Genomic DNA, 21,143 nt, shown 5'->3' with positions numbered 1-21,143 from the left:
CTTTTCTGGCATACATGAAAATTAAAAAGGTTTGTTATGTCCAACTAGCTTCTCATATATTTCAGCATTGAAGCTTATGCCAAAGAAACCAAAAAAAAAAAAAAACCCCACATGCAGTACATCTCTGCAAGCCGTACACATTTCCCCATCTTTTATGTTTTTATGTGTTTTTTTGGACTCAATGGTATATGCTCTGCCCAGTTTTTGCTTTTGCTAAATTACTAATCCACTCTCACTGTCAAGTATAGGCTCTAATTGACTTGTCTTAAGAGAAGATCTAGGATGGATTGAGGCACTAATAAACTCAAAAGTAAACATTTTTAACATTACAGTTGACTAATTCTTAAATGTAAACAGGAGAAGATAACCGCGCTAACTAAGTGCTGAGCTGCAGCTTCAGATGATACAACACCAAAACAGAGAATAAAAGGAAAAAGCCGCGCTAATACAACTTGATAAAAAAACAAACCTCATAAGGTAGGAAATCCTTGAAAGAATCCTTATGGAGAAATTTCACTAATGGCAGCAAATATGCACCAAAAAATTGAATTCAAAACAATCTGCTGAATCTTAAAGCATATCAATATACACTTGTGCATGTAGAAAAATATGTTGATAAGCTATGTTAAACAGAAACACAAACATAATGGTTCGTGACAGTTCGTATAGTGATCCCAGAGTCCCAGAAAATAACTTCCAAGATCAGTAGAGTGAGGAGAAGATCCAATCAGGCTATTCACCACTGTGCTGCACACAGAAGACATGCATATCTCCTTACCAGATAGCTAAGCAAATTAAGCATATAGTGATGTTGTCCTCACAGAACCGCTCAAGGGGATCACGACACCAAGCCTCCAAAATACAGCCAGTCGGACAGTCCGACAGTGATATCAGGATTCTTTGTCTTTGGAGACGAACGCGTAGGGTACGGCGTGCTGACGTCACTACGCTGCCCTGGGGAACGGGCTACATGAGAGCCGGCCGGCTTATGTACATGTGATTTTCTGTCTTGGATATTGTAAGTGTGATTTTAATATTCTACCAATAAAGCTTGATGGTATTACACTATCCAGTCCTTTCTTTTGTATGACCTACTGAGTTACATCCTGGGATCGATCCTGATATCACTGTCTGACTGTCCGACTGGCTGTATTTTGGAGGCTTGGTGTCGTGATCCCCTTGAGCGGTTCTGTGAGGACAACATCACTATATGCTTGATTTGCTTAGCTATCTGGTAAGGAGATATGCATGTCTTCTGTGTGCAGCACCGTGGTGAATAGCCTGATTGGATCTTCTCCTCACTCTACTGATCTTGGAAGTTATTTTCTGGGACTCTGGGATCACTATACGAACTGTCACGAACCATTATGTTTGTGTTTCTGTTTAACATAGCTTATCACATATTTTTCTACATGCACAAGTGTATATTGATATGCTTTAAGATTCAGCAGATTGTTTTGTATTCAATTTTTTGGTGCATATTTGCTGCCATTAGTGAAATTTCTCCATAAGGATTCTTTCAAGGATTTCCTACCTTATGAGGTTTGTTTTTTTTATCAAGTTGTATTAGCGCAGCTTTTTCCTTTTATTTTATTTTTAATTCTTAAATGTGATAGCTGCGTTAGTTTCCTTTTTTAGGCTTGCTTTCTTCTGTTTTTAGCTGGTGATCCGGTCAGTAAGTCTGTTTTCAACAAAACAAGCTCTCTTGCAATGAAAGGGATGAAGCCATCCATTTACCCCTGGTTGGGGTGCCTAAAATAATCAGCTTTTATTTAATAATGTAAAACCTTACACCAAAAAGCTTGTTTCCTTTTTGGATAAACTGATTATAAAGTTTTAGTTGGAGGGCAACTTCAATTTGTTAGTGTATTTAAATCTGCTAGTACATCTAACACTCCCCTACCCCCAGGCTGACCATGCTGCTGTCCAAATGTGCCCACTGTACTTATTCATCCAGAGTGGTGTCTGTAAAATACAGGAGGTGTGTTACTGGTGAGATCACCAGGGGAAAACGGGGGGGGGGAGCATAAAAAGTCACCACATCTAATGATTTGTAAGCTGCAATATATTACATTTTTGGTTTTGGGTTTAATACCGCTCCTAGAGTGCATGCGTTGTGATTAGATGTGAGAACCCCTGTCTGCGCCCAGGGCTGACTACTCATATCACTGCACAAGAGATTACATGTGTGTCCAATTGCTCATTAACCTGAATGTTGGTGCTTCATCTAGGGGTTTATACATTAATCTACTTTTAGAGGTTGTATTGAATTGTTCTAAAATGTATTTTAGTGGGAAGCAAAGAAATTATGTTCAAAGGTTCCTGCTTTTGTTTTTGAAACATTAGGGCCGAGAAGGTGCAAAGATCGAACCTTGGGAGGATGCTGATTATCTCGTTTACAAGGTCACAGACAGATTTGGCTTTTTGCAGTAAGTAGATTTCTTAAGTTTCTTGGAAAATGTGATGCAGAATTTGGGGGATTTGTTCTGCATACTATTAACATTTAGGACTGGAGTACTGAGATGGTAAAGGCAATGCTTGCCTGGCTGCCTTTTAGTCATTAAATCTTGTTTACTTCGAGGATCTTTTACTCCTCCTTCAGCCTAGTGGCCTGTTATGTAGGCTGTCCTTCCAGGAGAGTCCCCGTCACTGTATAGGAGATGCACAACTAGATTTTTTTGAAAACATGGTTTCCTTTAGACAGATCAAACCCTTACTTAGCCCCGGTTCACACTAGGGCGACCTGTGAGGCGACCTGGTCGCCTCACAGGTCGCCGCAGGTCGCCTCCCTTAGGGAAGCTATGGACCCGTTCTAATAGGAGCGACACAAGTCGCTCTGACCTAGAAAAAGGGTCCGGAGCTTCTTTGGGGCGACCAGGAGGCGACCGCCATAGACTTCAATGTTATGAAGTCTGTGGCGGCCGCTCCGAGGTCGCGGCGCGCTGCTCGCACCGCGATCTCGGAGGTCGCCCCTGAAAGTAGCGTCGCGCCAGTGTGAACCGGCGCTTACTGTGGGTGTTTACTTTTTATTTTTTATGGTGTTCATTTATTAGATTTTCAAACGATTTGTTTTGTCTTCAAAGCACAGCTAGAGTGCTGGTTTACCACAGTTCATTTTTGCACATCGAGCACCTTGTAGGCATTCTTTTAATAAGAAAAAAAAAAAAAAATGTTCCCCAAGCACTGTAGATGGAAGATTAGTATTTTGCTATTTCACACATTTTGTGAGCACAGGATTTTTCTTTCTCATCCATTAAAAGACTCAGGAAATCTTAACCTTTGGGTTATACTACTGCCTACAGAAAAAATGGACATTGGCAAATGAAAAAAACTATAGCGCAGGCTAACCATTCTACTTCCAGCATGCCAGAGTGTTATGTTTTTTTACTTTTTGGATTTAATGTTTTTCTTTATTCAAGATGCTTATATACATCACTGCTTGAGCTTTGTCTCTGAAGCTTTCCCGGGCCCCATGCACCCTCAAGTCTGTCAAATCCTCAGACAAGTCTTCCTCTTTAGGAAGGTGTATGCCCACACTTTCTAGAGTGGTATGATATTTGTTAACCTTTGCAGGAGCCTGAAAAAATTCCATCTCAGACGCTTGTGTGCAGGAGCTGGTCTCCTGGGGCTTCAATCTGGGGTTTCCCTCTCTTCCTCTTCCTCAGTTTCTCATTTCCATCCTTCCTGGCTCACTGCACAGATTAGCATATCTCCATTGAGCAATCTCTATTTTTTTGGATCAAGCTGTCATTGCTCCAGTTTCTGTGACAGAATGGTTTTAGGGGTTTTACTCCATATGTTCACTGTTCTTAAGCCCAAAAGGGGCATTCACCCCTTTCTGTATCTCAAAGCTTTTAATATGTTTGAGTCAGAAAATTATTCATGGGATCTACTTAATCTGTCATCGCCTCCCTACACCAGGGAGATTTCTCTTTCGTTCATTGACAGACACAGCTCCTGATCTTCATAACCATTGGGTTAACCACTTTCCGACCGCCGCAAGTATATATACTGCGGCGGTCAGCCCCGTGCAGGCAAAGTGACGTACCGGTACGTCACTAGCCTGTGAGCCAATAGGGGGCGAGCGCTACCGCCCCCGCTCGTTCACGGACACCTCTGCGCGAGTGACCGGCGGACCCGATGTCCGCCGGTCACTCGCGATCGTCAGTTACAGAGGGAGAAAGGCAGGCGGCTAATGTAAACACAGCCGCCTGCCATTCTCCCTTGTGTAACAGCAGAGATCAAACGGTCCTGCTATGTAGGAACGTAGATCTCTGCTGTTACATGAACAGCCACATCCCTGCACAGTTAGAAACACGCCCCTAGGGACACACTTAACCCCTCCTTCTCCAATAAAGTTAACCCCTTCCCTGCCACTGTCATTTTTACAGTAACAGTGCATATGTATAGCACTGATGTCACTGGTACCCCCAAAAGTGTCAAAAATGTCAGTCAAGGGTCCGATCTGTCCCCTGCAATGTCGCAGTCCCGCAAAAAAAAAAATTGCAGATCGCCGCCATTACTCATTAAAAAAAAAAAAAAAAAAAAAAAAAAAAAAATTGCAAAAATCTTTCCCGTAGTTAGTAAACGCATTAACTTTTGCGCAAAACAATCAAAATACGCTTATTGTGATTTTTTTTTTTTTTTTTTTTTTTTTACCAAACATATGTAGCAGAAAACAAATTGGCAAAAAATGTTAAAAAATTTTGATTTTTACATTTTTTTTTGGGAATTTCTTATAAAAAAAAATGTGAAAAATATTGTTATTTTTTCAAAATTTACGCTCTTTTTTTGTTTATAGTGCATGATCAAAAAATCGCACAGGTGATCAAATACCACCAAAAGAAAGCTCTGTTGTGGGAAAAAAATTTGTTTAGGTACAGCGCCGCACGACCGCGCAATTGTCCGTTAAAGTCACGCAGTGCCGAATCGCAAAATAGGGCCTGGTCAGGAAGGGGGTAAAATCTTCCGGGGCTTAAGTGGTTAAACTGCCCCCTTTTGGAGAAGAACACTGGGCAGAAAAATAATCTGGCTATGCCGATGGGCAGTCCCAGAGGGTATACTCCCCTCTCTCAGCTATAGGTTTTTTCCTGCCTTATCGGGAGTAAGGACCTAGTTTCTTGCTGGAATCTCTGGTCCTGGCAAATTTTTTCTTTTTACATAGAACATTTTTCTCCTGTTTTTTTCCTGTAAGATCTACAATCAACTGCCGGACTGGGCGATGGGCTGGATAATCTAGATTCACTGGTCACCCCAGTCAGGCCAGCGAGTGCGCGCAGACCTCAGCTCCGCGCTAGGCCCCCTGCGACATAGCCCCACTGAACGGAGGCTGGCCTGCAAGTTAAACGCCTTGCAAGGTTGCATATGACCCGGTCTTGGCCCGAGTCGCAGCGTTCCTCCTGGCCAACTGCCCCCCCCATTTCGATGGCGAGGGGTTCTGTCTGGAGCGGTGCCCACCTGATTCCTGGTATAGTGAGTAGCTGTCCCCCCCCCCCTCCCCCTGGAGGGTTTTGTGGTGGACCTTGGCCCCTCCTTGGGATAGTCGGACTCCCGGGTTCCCCTCCTTCCCATCAGACACCCCCTCTTTCATATGTCCCCATCCTACCCCTCCCTCCACATATGCTGGGGCTGTGTGGGTGGTCTGGTCCACCTCCTAGGGTGGGGGCAGGGTGCTATGCTGACAATGGGTGCCGGGGGGGGGGGGGGGGCAGGTGCCGCGGTGACTGGAGGATCGGCTGTAAGGGGGGGAGGTTGTACCTGGTGGAGGCTTCTGCCAGGGTCCCCTGTCATGCGATGGTTTGCTATTGAAAATAGCAGCGGCAATGACAGTGGAGTCATGTGGGTGGCGATTTCCATGGTGGGAGCCCCTCCTCATCCCCTGGTGCTGGCTCCTGGATCTTTTTACTTCCTGATCGCCGCACGTCAAGTGCAGATTATCCTGGTGGCTGCAGGTGCCTGTTTATGCTGGGTGGTTAGTCTTTTGGGGTTCTCTCCCTCTCTGCAAAGGATTGCTTGGTGCTTGTGCCTGGTGACCAGGTGATGCTGCTGGCGCAGGTGGGGTTTTCTTTTTGCAGTGTTTAACACATTTTGTGGGGTCCCCCTGGTGACGCATGGAGTCTTTATAGCACATCTCCCCACCTGATTCCCCTCTCTGATGCTGCGGGGCTCTCCGTGTCCCAACCATGCACTGACGGCGGTCCTGGAGTCCTTTGTGTCCTGGGTGGAGGTGGCTTTTTGGGCGATGGGCTAGCAAAACGTCTAAGGTCGTTTTTGCCTTTCATCTCAACAGAACATTCTCACCTCAGTCTGCCTGGCTCTAGTTCACCAAAAAGACATTTCCATCCAGTTTCTGGATGGTGTTTGTGCTGTGAGAGTCTCTCAGCCACTGCTTCTTTCAGAAAGACTAATTTTCTTTTCATAATCTTGGTTGCACCCCATAAAGGTGCCTTGGCTTCTTCACCGTCTCTAAGTGGCTCAGGCAGATGATCATCCAAGCTTATAGTCTCAGGTATTGGGTTTCAGACTTTTTCTGTCAAGGGACACTCTACAAATCTGTGCTTGTTGGCCTTCGCGGCATCAATCAACTGTTTCCCAAATTTGCAAGGCTGCCACTTGGTCTTTGTTCACATGCGCAGGTTGGATGTTGCAGCCTCATCTTCTGGTGTAAGATCCTTCAGGTATCCCTTTGAGATGAAGGCTGTCCCCAAATCCCTGTTTTCTTGGGCTTTTTGATGTCCTGAAGGTTAAGACTTCCGGTGTCCCTCAATGAACGAAAAAGAAATAGGATCTTTGTACCCTGTAAAATCCTATTGGAGCACTTTGAGAGGGACACTGATCCCACTCTGCTGATTCTTTTTTTTTTTTGCCAGTGTCTAGTTCTCCTGTAGGCAACAGGTTAACCCATCAGTTAAGGCTTCCTATGCTTCTGAAAGGACCCAGAGAAAAGGATTTTACAAAATCCTGTTATTTGGACATGCTTCCAACTCTCTGACCTGATGCTTGAGGCGCAGAAGTATTTAATAAATTGATAAGAATCTATTGGCTTAGTTACTGTGATTGCTTAGATTTTAGTTTCAAAATGTTGAAAATTGGTATGATGTAGCCTCTGATTCTTGAACCATCCTATTCTGAGTTTAATGCAACAAGTTCTGTCCTTGCCTAGATTTATTTTATATTTACACAGTTTATTTTTTCAAATGTACTTTTAGGGTAGTGCATGTTTGATTTACTGAATCTATGATACATGCTCCATGGAAAAGATCTAGCTTTTCCCTCCGGCACTATAAAGTAAGACATATTTACTACATAAATTTATATTTTTGCCTGAAAGAAAATGTTTTCAGGCTGCTAGGTTATCATCTCTGTTTAACATTTTTGAAGACATAAACACAGGGTTGGTTTAGTCACATAAAGCTCACTTTATGGATTCCTATAAAAGCGTGCTTGTTGGATTGTCATTTTATCCCTCTTCCAGTGAAGAAAGATGCTACATAGTTAGAATAATCACTCTCAATAGGGACATTTACAGTACATAACTTATGACCTTGGAAAACACGATAAATGGAGTAGAGCCTGGATATTTTTCGGTCAACTGTTTCTTGTGATGTACTCTTGTGTGTTCCAGTCAAGAGCTGTCTGCGTGTAAAATATAGAAACTTTCTTCACAGCTCAAATGCTTATTTGGCATAGAGATGTTGAATGGGATCCGAACTACAGAATGTCCTTTGTATGTGTGGTCTTGTGTGCCAGCCACAAATTAGGGGTGTATACATCATTGTAGATGAAGAGGGTTTACGATCAGATGAATATCCTAATGAAAGTGCCAAAATATTTAGTAAAGGGGTACCACATCTAAAATTCTATGCAAAGAGCAAAATCATGTGTAGGATGATGTGTAGGATGAGGAAAAAAGGGGACTTTCTTGGTACCCCCAAGGAATGACTCCACAACAATAGTATTTTTGAGTATTATAAATATATAAATTTATATTATGACCAGATGTGATTAAACACATACACACATATTGCACCTCCTTTTAAAAGACTACCATGTACAGTATCTCACAAAAGTGAGTACACCTCTCACATTTTTGTAAATATTTTATTATAACTTTTCATGTGACAACATTGAAGAAATTACACTTTGCTATAATTTAAAGTAGTGAGTGTACAGCTTGTATAACAGTGTAAACTTGCTGTCCCCTCAAAATAACTCAACACACAGCCAATAATGTCTAAACCGCTGGCAACAAAAGTGAGTACACCCCTAAGTGGAAATGTCCAAATTGGGCCCAAAGTGTCATTATTTTGTGTGGCTACCATTTTTTTCCAGTACTGTCTTAACCCTCTTGGGCATGGAGTTCACCACAGCTTCACAGGTTGCCACTGGAGTCCTCTTCCACTCCTCCATGACAACATCACGGAGCTGGTGGGTGTTAGAGACCTTGCCCCCCTCACCTTCCGTTTGAGGATGCCCCACAGATGCTCAATAGGGTTTAGGTCTAGAGACATGCTTGGCCAGTCCATCACCTTTACCCTCAGCTTCTTTAGCAAGGCAGTGGTCATCTTGGAGGTGTGTTTGGGGTCATTATCATGTTGGAATACTGCCCTGCGTCCCAGACTTTGAAGGGAGGGGGATCATGTTCTGCTTCAGTGTGTCACAGTGCATTTTGGCATTCATGGTTCCCTCAAATTGTAGCTCCCCATTGCTGGCAGCAGTCATGCAGCCCCAGACCATGACTCTTCCACCATCATGCTTGACTGTAGGGAAGACACACTTGTCTTTGTACTCGCCTGGTTGCCGCCACACAGGCTGGACACCATCTGAACCTAAAAAGTTTATCATGGTCTCATTAGACCACAGGACATGGTGCCAGTAATCCACGTCCATAGTCTGCTTGCCTTCAGCAAACTGTTTGCAGGCTTTCTTGTGCATTATCTTTAAAAGAGCCTTCCTTTTGGGATGACAGCCATGCAGTCCAATCTGATACAGTGTGCGGCGTATGGTCTAAGCACTGACAGACTGAGCCCCCACCCCTTCAACCTCTGCTGCAATGCTGGCAGCACTCATATGTCTATTTCCCAAAGATAACCTCTGGACATGATGCTAAGCACATGCGCTCAATATCCTTGATCGACCATGGCGAGGCCTGTTCTGAGTGGAACCTGTCCTGTTAAACCGCTGTATGGTTTTGACCACCGTGCGAAGCTCCGTTTCAGGGTCTTGGCAATCTTATTATAGCCTAGACCAGGGGTCTTTAAACTATGGCACTCCAGTTGTTCATGAACTAAAATTCCCATCATGCCTAGTCATGTCTGTGAATGTCAGAGTTTTACAATGCCTCATGGGATGTGTAGTCTTTGCAACAGCTGGAGGGCCGTAGTTTGAGGATCCCTGGCCTAGACCATCTTTATGTAGACCAACAATTCCTTTTTTCTCTTTCGCTCATTGACAGACGTAGTCCTCCTTGATTAATATCAACTCGGGTTATACTGCCCTCTACAGGAGTAGGACTAGACAGGAAAGAAAACGTTCTGGCCACACCTTAGGGGCAGTCCCAGAGGGTATATCCTCTCACTTCCTGCTACAGGATATTAGTTTTTTTCTGTCTAGTTAGGAGTAAGGACCTAAGTTCCTTGCTGTGATCTTTGGTCCTGGCAAGATTTTTTAGAAATACTTTTTTAGGCAGCTTTTCTTCTCCAGTGTTCCTGTGAGATCTTCAAGCAAGTACGCTGAAACTGGGCGACGGGCTGGATGTTGAGATCTAGTGGTCACCCCAGTTCAGCCTACGAGCGTGTGCAGGCCATAGCTCCGCGCTGGGTCGGCCGCGACATAGTCCCACTGGACGGGGACTGACCCTGCGAGTTAAACGTCTCGCCTGGACGCCAATGACCAGTTGCAAACGGTTGAGTCACGGCGTCCGTATTGGTCGACAGCCCCCCCACCCCGGTGGAAAGGGGTTCTGTCAGGAGTTGGCACCCGCCTGGTTCCGGTATGGTAAGTAAAATGTCCCCCTCTCCCCCTGTCGGGTTTGTTGGCGGACGCGGGCCCCTCTCTGGGATGGATGGACGTGATCCTAGCAGGTGTCATTGATCCCCCTCTTAAGAGCTTGGTTTGGGAGCTGACTATCTATAGTCACTATATGACACTATAAGGGAGATGACTGAAGTCAGTGGCAGACTGCTAAAAGGCATTACTATTAAGGTATAGAGGTATCCTACCTGACATAATGTGTAGACAGGCCGATGCCTATGCCTGGATTACCGCTTCCGCAGGTCGCCATCCTTCCATAAAGCCGGTCACCTCCACAGGCCGCACAGCCTCCCGCAGGCCGCACAGGCCGAGCGCACACTCCCGCAGGCCGCACAGGCCGAGCGCACACTCCCACAGGCCGAGCGCACACTCCCGCAAGCCGCACAGGCCGAGCGCACACTCCCGCAAGCCACACAGGCCGAGCGCACACTCCCGCAGGCCGCACAGGCCGAGCGCACACTCCCACAGGCCGCACACTCCCGCAGGCCGCACCTCGTGGAGTAATTGGGAGGCGCCGGAAGGCGTGTAAAGGGCGGAGCCGCCTCCTTGGCCCAGGGAAAGCAAGCCAAAGACTTCCTGTCTGTAACAGACAGTGCTGGAAGCAGGTTGATAAGAAACTTCTGTGCATCAGGTGAGCCTTGGGGTCTCTCTCTCTCTCTCTGAGGGGTCCAAGCAGGTACACTGAGGTGCTGGGGGACGAAGTAAAAAAAATAAAAAAATGTTTTTTCTTGCAATTAATTTTTTGTGTTTGCTGGCAAGTGTCTTGTTAATCATGAACCCTGCCACACATGTATCCCCACCTGATCCCCTCGAGGTGGCCGCAGGACCCTCCAGTACCCCACTTGTGATGATGCATTATCAGCAGTTTGGAGTCTTTGGTATCCTGGTTGGAGGTAGCCTGTCAGGGACGGGGGTCAAGAAAAGCGACCCCCGCCTACCCTTCTTTCATCTGATACTTCAGATACGGATTCTGAGCTGGTCATTGCAGCCCCTTTTCTGGGGTTGTTGTCTCAGGTACGGTCTCCTCAAAAAGTGAGAAGGATGCTTCTGCCTCCGCCATAGCACAAGAAGCGTTGGTGGAGGCACTAGTTGTGTCTGTCCGGGAAACCTTAAATCTTGAGATTACACCAGCAGAGGTAGCTGAGACTGATATTTGTTTTTTGGTACTAGCAAGCCTACCAAAATGGCGAAGGGTTTCCCTTGCCCAAATGGGGTCGTCCGAAAACGAACCCCTGCTATTTCCTAACGCATTGCTAGGCGCTATCGGTTTGAGGTATCCCTCATTATAAGATGGACGGTACCACCAATAGTGGACTCACCGATTTCCAGACAAAATAAAGCCACTGTTATCCTGTTGGATTGACAGAATGGGCCCCCACCCATCTCTAGGATGGGGGGACGTCTTCACCGGTTTCCGGATCCATGGCTTTCCAGAATCCCGGATAAAGGGGTTCGCGAGGTCATACGGTCGGGATACAAGATCGAGTTTCGATCACTTCCACCGCTGCGATTCTTCCCTTCCAATATTCGACATCCCCGGGTCGCTTAAAAAGCTTTGCGGGGGACAGCTTGATGCAACAGGGAGTGGGAGTTCCCATTCCTTGGACAGTTTCAGGGGTTCTAGTCGAACCTGTTCACAATGCCCAGGAAAAAGGGCTAGGTGCGTCCAATTCTGGTCTTGGGAGAGATGGAGTCCATCCGAACCGTGGTGGCCTCCCTGCATCAGGGGGATCTCCTGGCGTCCATAGACATTTAGGATGCCTATCTTCATATCCCCATCTTCACAGGCTGGTTCCCACCAGGACACTGAACTATCTGGGCCTAATTTTGGGGTGTTTCTCCATGCGGAGAAACTCCCAGAAGATTCAGTCAATGATTCGGATGTTGCTGTCCGTCAACTGGCTGGGACTGATGGTCGCCTCCTTAGAGGCAGTACCGTTTGCCCAGTCTCATACCCGAATTCTCCAAGAGGAGATTCTTCTCAAATGGAATCGGAATCCCGATTCCCTGGACAATCGGATCAGATTGAGCGAGCGGACCAGGGAGGCTCTGGTCTGGTGGCTTCGGTCTCCGATGCTCAGCCAGGGGAAGTCATTTCTTCTGATAAATTCCAGGTTACCGATTAAATGTGTTGGAACTGAGAGCGATCAGACTTTGTCCGATTTACTGGACCGAGCAGCTCCAGGGCAGCCCGGTTCGGATCCAATCGGACTATGCCACGGTCATGACTTATGTCAATCACCAAGGGGCACCAAGAGTGCCCTGGCGGCCATAGAAGTGGCCAACATTCTTTATTGGGCGGAACAGTTGTTCCAGCTCTCTCCGCAATATTCATCCCGGGGGTGGACAGGCAGATTATCTCAGCCGTCAGATTCTGGATCAAGAGGAATAGTCTCTTCATCCAGAGGTATTTCACCAGCTGTCCCTTCATTGGGGCACCCCGGATATGGATCTGTTGGCATGTCGGCTCAACAGGGCTCGCGCCCGCGATCCTCTAGCGGACGCAGCAAACGCGCTGAGCGCCCCGTAGGGGCAGTATCAGCTATTATATGTCTTCCCCCCTCTCAAGTTGCTGCTGAGATTTCTCCGCAGGATAGAGGTGGAGGGAACTCCAGTTATCCTGGAAATTCCGGGCTGGCCTCGTCAAGTCGGGTACGCCGACTTGGGCAGGCTAGTCGCGGACGCTCCTTGGAGACTTCCTCTCAGGGAGGATCTGCGGTCTCAAGGACCGATCTTCCATTGTGCTTTACAGTCGCTGGTTTTAACGGCCTGGCCATTGAGACCCAGGTACTGAAGGACAGAGGATTGTCAGCTTCAGTTATTCCTACTCTAATTAAAGCAAGGAAAGCGACTTCCAGCAAAGTCTATTATCGCACATGGAAGACTTATATTGCGTGGTGTGAATCTTTGGGATTTCCCCCACGTACCTATTTGGTGACCCGAATTTTGGCTTTTCTGCAATAGGGGGTTGAGCAGAAACTATCCTTGAGCACCATCAAGGGTAAGGTTTCAGCTTTAGCAATCTTCTTTCAGAAGCCGCTGGTGCGGAATTTCATCCAGGGGGTGCGGCACTTGGCTCCGCCAGTGCGCGCGCCCTTACCGCCCTGGGATCTTAATTTGGTTTTGTCGGTTCTGCAGAAACCTCCCTTTGAAGATATCAGGGAGATTCCCTTGCTTACATTATCCCAGAAGGTGGCCTTCTAGGTGGCTATCACTTCTGCACGCAGGGTGTCAGAACTGGCTGCATTATCATGCCATTCCCCATATCTAGTGGTTCATAGGGATAAGGTAGTTCTTCATCCGAAGCCATCCTTTCTTCCTAATGTGGTTTCAGATTTTCATCTGAATGAAGATATTGTGCTACCTTCCTTGTGTCCTAAGCCCAATCATCCTCGGGAATGTGCGTTGCATTCCTTGGATGTAGTTCGGGCAATCAGGGTATACCTGAAAACTACGGAATCGTTCCGTAAAACGGATTCACTTTTTTGTGATCACGGATGGCCCCAGAAAGGGGTTGCCTGCATCTGCCGCGACCATCTCCAAATGGATTAGGCAGACGGTGGTACAGGCTTATTCTATTAAGGGTCGGAATCCTCCGTTCCCTGTTAAGGCGCACTCCACTTGAGCGCTCAGTACTTCCTGGGCCTACCGCCATCAGGCGTCAGTGGTCCAGGTTTGCAAGGCGGCTACCTGGTCGTCGGTGCATACCTTTACAAAATTTTATAAAGTTGATGTGATGGCATCGGCGGATGCCTCTTTTGGCCGCAAGGTGTTGCAGGCCGCAATTTGAGGAGACCGGTGGTCTACCTCGAGGGTTTTTTTTTCCGTTGGAATTTCAGTTGAGTCTCATCTTTTGATTGATGAGCCTTTAAAACGTCAAGTTGGCACCGGTTGGGCCTTCTAGATTGGATTTTGATTTCCATTTTCCCACCCCTCAATTGTGGCACTGCTTTGGGACGTCCCGAGTTGATATTAATCAAGGAGGACTACATCTGTCAATGAGCGACAGAGAAAAATGGATTTTTGTAAGATCTTACCGTAAAATCCTTTTCTCTTAAGCTCATTGACAGACGTAGTACCCGCCCCTTTGTTTTTGAGTTGGGTTGGGTTAAATTCTCTGACACTGCTTTGTGACATAACTGATATCCTGTAGCAGGAAATGAGAGGATATACCCTCTGGGACTGCCCCTAAGGTGTGGCCAGAACGTTTTCTTTCCTGTCTAGTCCTACTCCTGTAGAGGGCAGAATAACCCGAGTTGATATTAATCAAGGAGGACTACGTCGGTCAATGAGCTTAAGAGAAATGGATTTTACGGTAAGATCTCAAAAAAATAAATTTTTTCAGATCCTCAGTTTTTTGCCATGAAGTGCGATGTTGAACTTCCACTTCCAGTGACCAGTATGAGAGAGGGAGAGCGATAACACCAATTTTAACACACCTTCTCCCGTTTCACACCTGAGACCTTGTAAAACTAACAAGTCACATGACACAGGGGAGGAAAAAAAAATGACTAATTGGGCCCAGTTTGGACATTTTCACTTAGGGGTGTACTCACACTTGTTGCCAGCGGTTTAGACATTAATGGCTGCATGTTGAGTTATTTTGAGGGGACAGCAAATTTACACTGTTATACAAGCTGTACACTCACTATTTTACATTGTAGCAAAGTGTCATTTCTGAAGTGTTGTCACATGAAAAGATATAATAAAATATTTACAAAAATGTGAGGGGTGTACTAACTTTTGTGAGATACTGTAATTGTGACATGTCCCCATGCAATATGAACATACAGCTATTCAAGCCAACTATGACTTTAGACAATGTTTCTACAAATGAGCGATATCAGAAAGATGGATATAAACGCATAGGAGATGATTCCACATTTGTAGTTGCTCTACATGTTTCATTGCACAAAGCTGCTTCCTCAGATAGTGTGGAGGTCCTAATGTTGAAGTGAAGAAATGGCTAACCCTGGTCACAGATTCCACCAGAGCCTCCCAATCCCTCACTACGGCAGGTATGGGAGCAAATGAACCAGATAGGAGGCAGCTAAAAAAACAAACAAATCTAGAATTGGCGCATAGGAGACAGACCCTGAGCGTTGAGGGCAGTTAATATCTGAATATTTGAGATGAATATCACAGTACTTGAGTAAAAGGATCATCAGAATATGCATGCATGGGTACGAACACAAAGGCCATCTTGAGCACTCTCTCCATTCGTCTTATCCATACAATGGTCCTCTCCAATTCATCAAAGCCTTTGTGTTTGTACCCATGGATGCATTTCCAGATGCTCCGTTTACTCAGGTACTGTGATAAATTTATCTCAAATATTCAGATATTAATTGCTCTCATCGCTTAGGGTCCATCACCTATGCTCCAATTATATATTTCTATTGTTTTTAGCTGCCTGCTATCTGGCTCTTGTTTGCTTCCATACCAGTCTCAGTGAGGGATTGGGGGGCTCTGGTGGCATCTGTGACCGGGGTTAGCCATTTCTTCACTTCTCAACATTGTGACCTCCACATATCCTGGGGAAGCAGCTTTGGGGCGTTAAACAAGTAGAGGAATTACAATTGTGAAATTGTCTCCCATGCACTTATATGCATCTATTTCTTATATGGCTCATTTAAGACTTTGTCTAAAGTCACAGTTGGTTTGAATAGTCATATACCGTGTTTATCGGCGTATAACACGCACCTTCACTTTAAGAGGATAGTTTCAGGAAAAAAACATTTTAAATATTTAAAAATAACAGTACACTGCCCCTTTCATTAAACAGCCCCCTATACATTTCACAGTCCCCCCCCCCCCCCCATGCACAGTTCATACCCCCTTTTATTTCAAAGCCCCTTTTACATTGTACAGCCCCCTGCACTCCCAGGAGACCCCCAATCTCCTGGGACAGCCCTGCCAGCTTACTCTAAAGTAAAAACAAAATCACTGCTAGCCCCTTTCCATAGATGCTTCCTACAGTGTGTCACTGTTATTGTAAAACGATGCCTCTAATTACCTCAGTAGCTCCGTTCTTCCATGGCCGGTCATGTGACTGCTCTCCTCTGACGTTTAATGGGCAGTCATGTGATCGCTCTCCTCCACCAATCCAAAGCTACACTCAGAGGAGGAGGAGCGGGGGGAGGATAGCAGCCAGCAGCAAGAACAAAGCTTACAAGGTATTTAGAGGCACCGTTTTTTAATGACCGTGATATACTGTAATGTAGGAAGGATCTATAAAAAAAGAGCTGGCAGTGATTTTTTTCTTAAATGCAGAGTACGCTGGCAGGGCTGTCCCAGGGCCAGGAGAGGCGGGGCGGCCGGCCTGACAACCCTCCAATGTGTGGCACCCGGGGCGGACCGCCCGATCTGCCTGTTAGAAAAAGAAATATCGGCGTATATCACGCACCCACTCTTTGCACTATATTTTCAGGGGAAAAAAGTGCGTGTTATACGCCGATAAATACGGTATTTATATTGCATGGGGACAAGTTACAACTATATGGGAGTCTTTTGAGGAGGTGCTATTGAGAGAGTCCCTTTTTTTCCCCTCATCCTACATATGCTTTTGCTGTTTACTATCAATGACAGGCATTTGATTGCACAGTGATGTAATTAGAAAAATAAAATGAGTATGGATAACACTATACGAAAGAAGGTACCTGGATGACCCAAGTAACAGAACTGTGAAATAGCTTACTTTTTTCATGAATCCATTTAATAAAATAAACATCACATAAGCAAAAAAAAAAAGCACCACCTCCACTGAACACCATGTAAAAGTGAAAACTTTGTCATAATATAAAAACAAACAAAGAGTCTGGACTTATGACAGTAAAAATGCAATACTAAACTGCTTAATCGGATCTCGGATAACCGTGCTCAGTAACAACTACCTCTGCTCATAGGGAAAGTGCAAAAATGCAAGTACAGAGATATGTAAATCGAGCACAATGTGGGAGATACACACTAAGGGTCCTTTCACACGATGTGCCGTCTGAGGTCTGTTCTCTGCTCAGCGGGGGATCGATCCGCAGATCCCCGCTGAGCAGGCAGGTGACAGCTCCGTCTCCGCACACAGAGCTGTCAGATCCCTGCTGTCCTCTATGGGGGAATCGGATGAGAACAGACCGTCTGTCCGTTCTCATCCGATCCCAACTGATCGGATCCGCAGGACAAATGAAAAATAGGGTTTCCATCCGTCCGAATTTTACGAATAGGATCGGAAGCGGATAGCAGTGGGTGTCAGCGGAGCTGTCTCCACTGACATCTGCTGCCCCATAAGGATGCATGGAGCATCCGATCAGGTCCGCCTGAAAAACTGTCAGGCGGAACTGATCTGATCTGATCGGATCGTTCGGTTGAAAGGACCCTAAGAAAATGCATATGGATAGATGGTATCCAAAGTTATGGAAAAAGTGACCCTCATGCAAATATATTCATGGATCCCTGTAGTAACCATCAATAGATTAAGAGCCTGTTAGGTAACCCTTCCAAGGATGCTGCAATCGTGAGTTTGATAGGATAGCGGAATTGGTATGTGTATTGGGAGTAGTAGCAATGTGTCCCAGTAATGGATGGAAGCCAGCACAGTCAATTTAGGTATACCGTTGTGGGGGTATGAGATAGCAATAAACCAGAGTTTCTAAGGATATAAGCTTATCGGTAGTAAACGCCAGCCATAGATGTCAGGTGGACAATTAACCTGAGATACATCAATTCACCAAAATGATTGGTAATATGACAGGGATGTGAGTGTGGACAAAAACACTGCTTGTATCACCTGAGCCGTATCGGTTAATTAGGGTAAAAAGTTCCAGATGAGAGACACAGGGTAAGACCGTGATTCAGTCTCCGAATGTGGAGCTCAGATCGGGGTGTGATGTGTACTCACTAATTCGTGTCATCAATCTCGTTATAGCCAGTCTTTGCCATCTATCCAGTCCACTGTCTCAGTGTAGCTCTCCTGTCTTGTTGACTAGTCCACTTAGGAGCAGCTGAGGAAAGCAGCTGTCCTGCTCACGAAGGTGTGCTGTTCCAGGCTTGCACTTGCACACTGACAGCCGGCTCCATCCTACTTTAGCTCCTAATGGTAGAGTCATGAGTCTTCAGGAACAGAATACCTGATGTAGCTCAGACCATTTTGGTAATTGTTGGGCACTTAAAAGGGCTTTGGGCTCAAAAGGAAAGGAGCGTACACCTGCAAAAACCCTCACTGGAACAGTAACGAGAGCAGGTTCCTGTTGATACATTATGTAGTACCTTCCAGTACCAATGAAGCAATGTAATGGTGGTGTGGTGGATGGAGACCTGTATTCAACAAAGCAATGCTAAGAGCAGTAAGTATGAACAGCCATTAAAAAATAAATGATCTTTTTAGCTGATGTTGCCTCAACAGACTGACTCTAAAGAACTGTTCAGGATCAGCGGTGTTCATAACTTTCATTTGCCCTTTTAGGACAGATCATTTCTGGCTTGTGGAAAGATTATATGCTATAGGGGCTTGAATACAAGAAATAATAATACTGTGACAGTGAAAGGTATTTGCATTGTTAACAGTAATGTTCAAGTATGCATAAAAAGTTTAAAGATCTGTTTAGTAGAACAGTGGGCAGCAGACATTCTTTTGCTCCTCACTATTGCTTTTGACCCCGTTCACACTGGGGCGACTTGTCAGGCGACCTGGTCGCCTGACAAGTCGCCGTGGGTCGCCTGCCATAGAGTAGCACAGGACCCGTTCTAATAGGAGCGACACAAGTCGCTCCCACTTAGAAAAAGGGTCCTGTACTACTTTGGTATGATATGAAGTCCGTGCATGCCGCTCCGAGGTCGCGGTGCGAGCTGTGCACCGCGACTTCACAGGTCGCCCCCCGGGAAGTCGGGTCGCCTGTATGTGAACTGGCTCTTATGCCCCTTATCTATCCTTGACTACTACCTAAATATTATGTAGTTAATAGGGACACCCAAGTTGATTTTATGCTTCAAACAATATATTGGAGAATTAAATGCTCATATCTGGGCTCAATAGCATAAGCAGTGAATACAGTATGTAAAGCATGAACATGGCGTGGATTACTGAGCAAATTCAAACAATAGTTCTAAAACCACGAAAGCCCAGGCATATAAACCATTACAAAAAAAGAGACACAGACTGTGTTGATGGGGTAATCAAGCACATTTCTTTACTTCAACCTGTGGTTAAAGGAAAGAAAATTGCATAATGTATGGCCTTCCTAAGGTTCGGTTCACATTAGCCCGACAGCAAAGTCCCAGTGCAACTTTAGAGTACGACTTTGATGTGGCTTTTTACACTCCGTGGCATTGAAATTGTGTCAAAAGTCAGGACAAAGTAGTTCAAAAACCTTTTATAAAGTCGGACAGACTTGTGTCGTATCAGTTAAGACAGCTTTCATAAGGGAAAAATTTAATTTTCACATGTCATCCGACTTGGGGTTTTACAAGTCAGATGCTATGTTGCATCAGTGTGAATCAAGCCTAAAACTGTACATAAATTCGTAGAATCAGCAATGACATCTCTCTTAGGTCTCATTTACAGTTGCATTGATTAGTAACACATGCTAAGGCCTCTTGCACACAGGATGTTTTGCAAACTTTTCTAAAAGCTTTTGCTCATGGCATCAGTGTTTTAGCAGAAAAAATACATGATGCTTGTAAAAGTATATTACGCTTTTAGGAGCATTTAACAGGTGTCAAGCACTTGGGTGCCAAAGTAATAAATTATTCTGAGCATTAAAATGAATAAACACTCAAGCACTAATCGTGCCTAGTGTTAACGTGCGTTTATGCGCGTTTACAAGCTTCAAGTGTTTTTTTTCTGCCAAAATGTAGCTGCTTTTTTTTCCTGCCTTTGCCACTAAACTCCTCTAAAAGCCTATCCGTGCATGGACACATAGGCTAACATTCAGGGGTGTTTAGAGGCAGGAAAAAAAAAAAAAGACGCCCCTGGAGCAGCTGAAAAATATGCAGTGAGGCCTCAAGCTTCTACCACTTTTAACATGCATTTTTTATATGCTTTTTTTGAAGCTTGGCAAGTCCCCTGTGTATATTTTCCATTTCTTTTTCTTTCCCCAATACATGAGATACAAAGAGCCATTTTATTAAATATCTTTGTTTCTTATCCCACCTTTCCTCTGTACAGAGCTCTGTGTTGATTGTCAACACTGGGCTCTGGGCTGTGAGTGCACACAGCCGATCAGTAGGTCCTGGCCATGAATCATTGGCCGGGATTTGCTGACTGTACACAGCGGGAGTCTATCACAGCAGGTGGTGGAGGGAGGGGCCCTAAACCTTGAAGCAGTCAGCAACGTACGGGTATGTCGCTTCCCCTGTGCAGGCCACCTGTTTGCAGTACATTGCGGCCTGTGGTTTGCAAGAGAATAAACACTATAACCATGCACCTCTTCTTCTGCTGCCTGCACAGTAGAGCTGCATAATTAATCGTTAAAAAATCGTGATCTCCATTAAACCCCCTCCTCACGATCCTAGTTCATCATTTCTATGATTCATACAGTGCAGAGCCGTTCTCTGCTCACTCAAAGCTGTAAAAAAAAAAAAGAGCCTCTGGCAAATGTTTATTAACATTGTTCAGGCTAGGAGATAGCTATAAACATGTTTTACACGGTATCATTTGTTTTTGTTTTTGTGTTTTTGTTTTTTTGATCAAAGGGTTGAACTTTGGTCTGTAAATGAGGCTAGATTAACCACAAAGTCTAAGCTTGTTGCTTACAAGTTAAAATTAGTATTTTTTGCTAGAAAATTACTTGGAACCCCCAAACATTATATATATTTTTTTTTTTTTTTAAGCAGAGACCCAAAATGGCGGTCCTTGCAATATTTTATATCACACTGTATTTGTGCAGCAGTCTTTCAAACACAATTTTTGGGGAAAAAATACACTTGCATTAACCACCAAGAGACTGCCCACCTAATATATACTGCGACAGGATGGCCCAGCTGTGCAAAACATGCATAAGTACGTTATTTTGTGCAGGGACTATCGTGAGGGCGTGTGCCTCCGGAGCGCCGGTCCCGCTGTGATTAGACAGAGGGGAGACACAGGGGGTGCCAATCTGGCGGCCGCGATGGCTGCCGGC

At 45.3% G+C, this 21,143-nt stretch overlaps 1 protein-coding gene across 2 annotated transcripts in view; it reads left to right on the top strand.

The window, feature by feature from the left end:
- Positions 1 to 21,143, top strand: part of USP6NL (USP6 N-terminal like) — a 255,657-nt gene that overhangs the window by 102,174 nt on the left and 132,340 nt on the right. For both annotated transcript variants that reach the window (XM_082254346.1, XM_082254347.1), the window contains one exon: positions 2,347 to 2,429. In XM_082254346.1, coding sequence (XP_082110472.1) covers positions 2,347 to 2,429 — 83 coding nt within the window. The remainder of the gene's footprint in view (positions 1 to 2,346; positions 2,430 to 21,143) is intronic.

This window comes from Pelophylax lessonae (assembly GCF_965119305.1).
Source record: "Pelophylax lessonae genome assembly, chromosome: 4".
Lineage (NCBI taxonomy): Eukaryota > Metazoa > Chordata > Amphibia > Anura > Ranidae > Pelophylax > Pelophylax lessonae.
The sequence above is the reverse complement of the archived record's forward strand: the minus strand, read 5'-3'. Positions and strand labels throughout refer to the sequence as shown.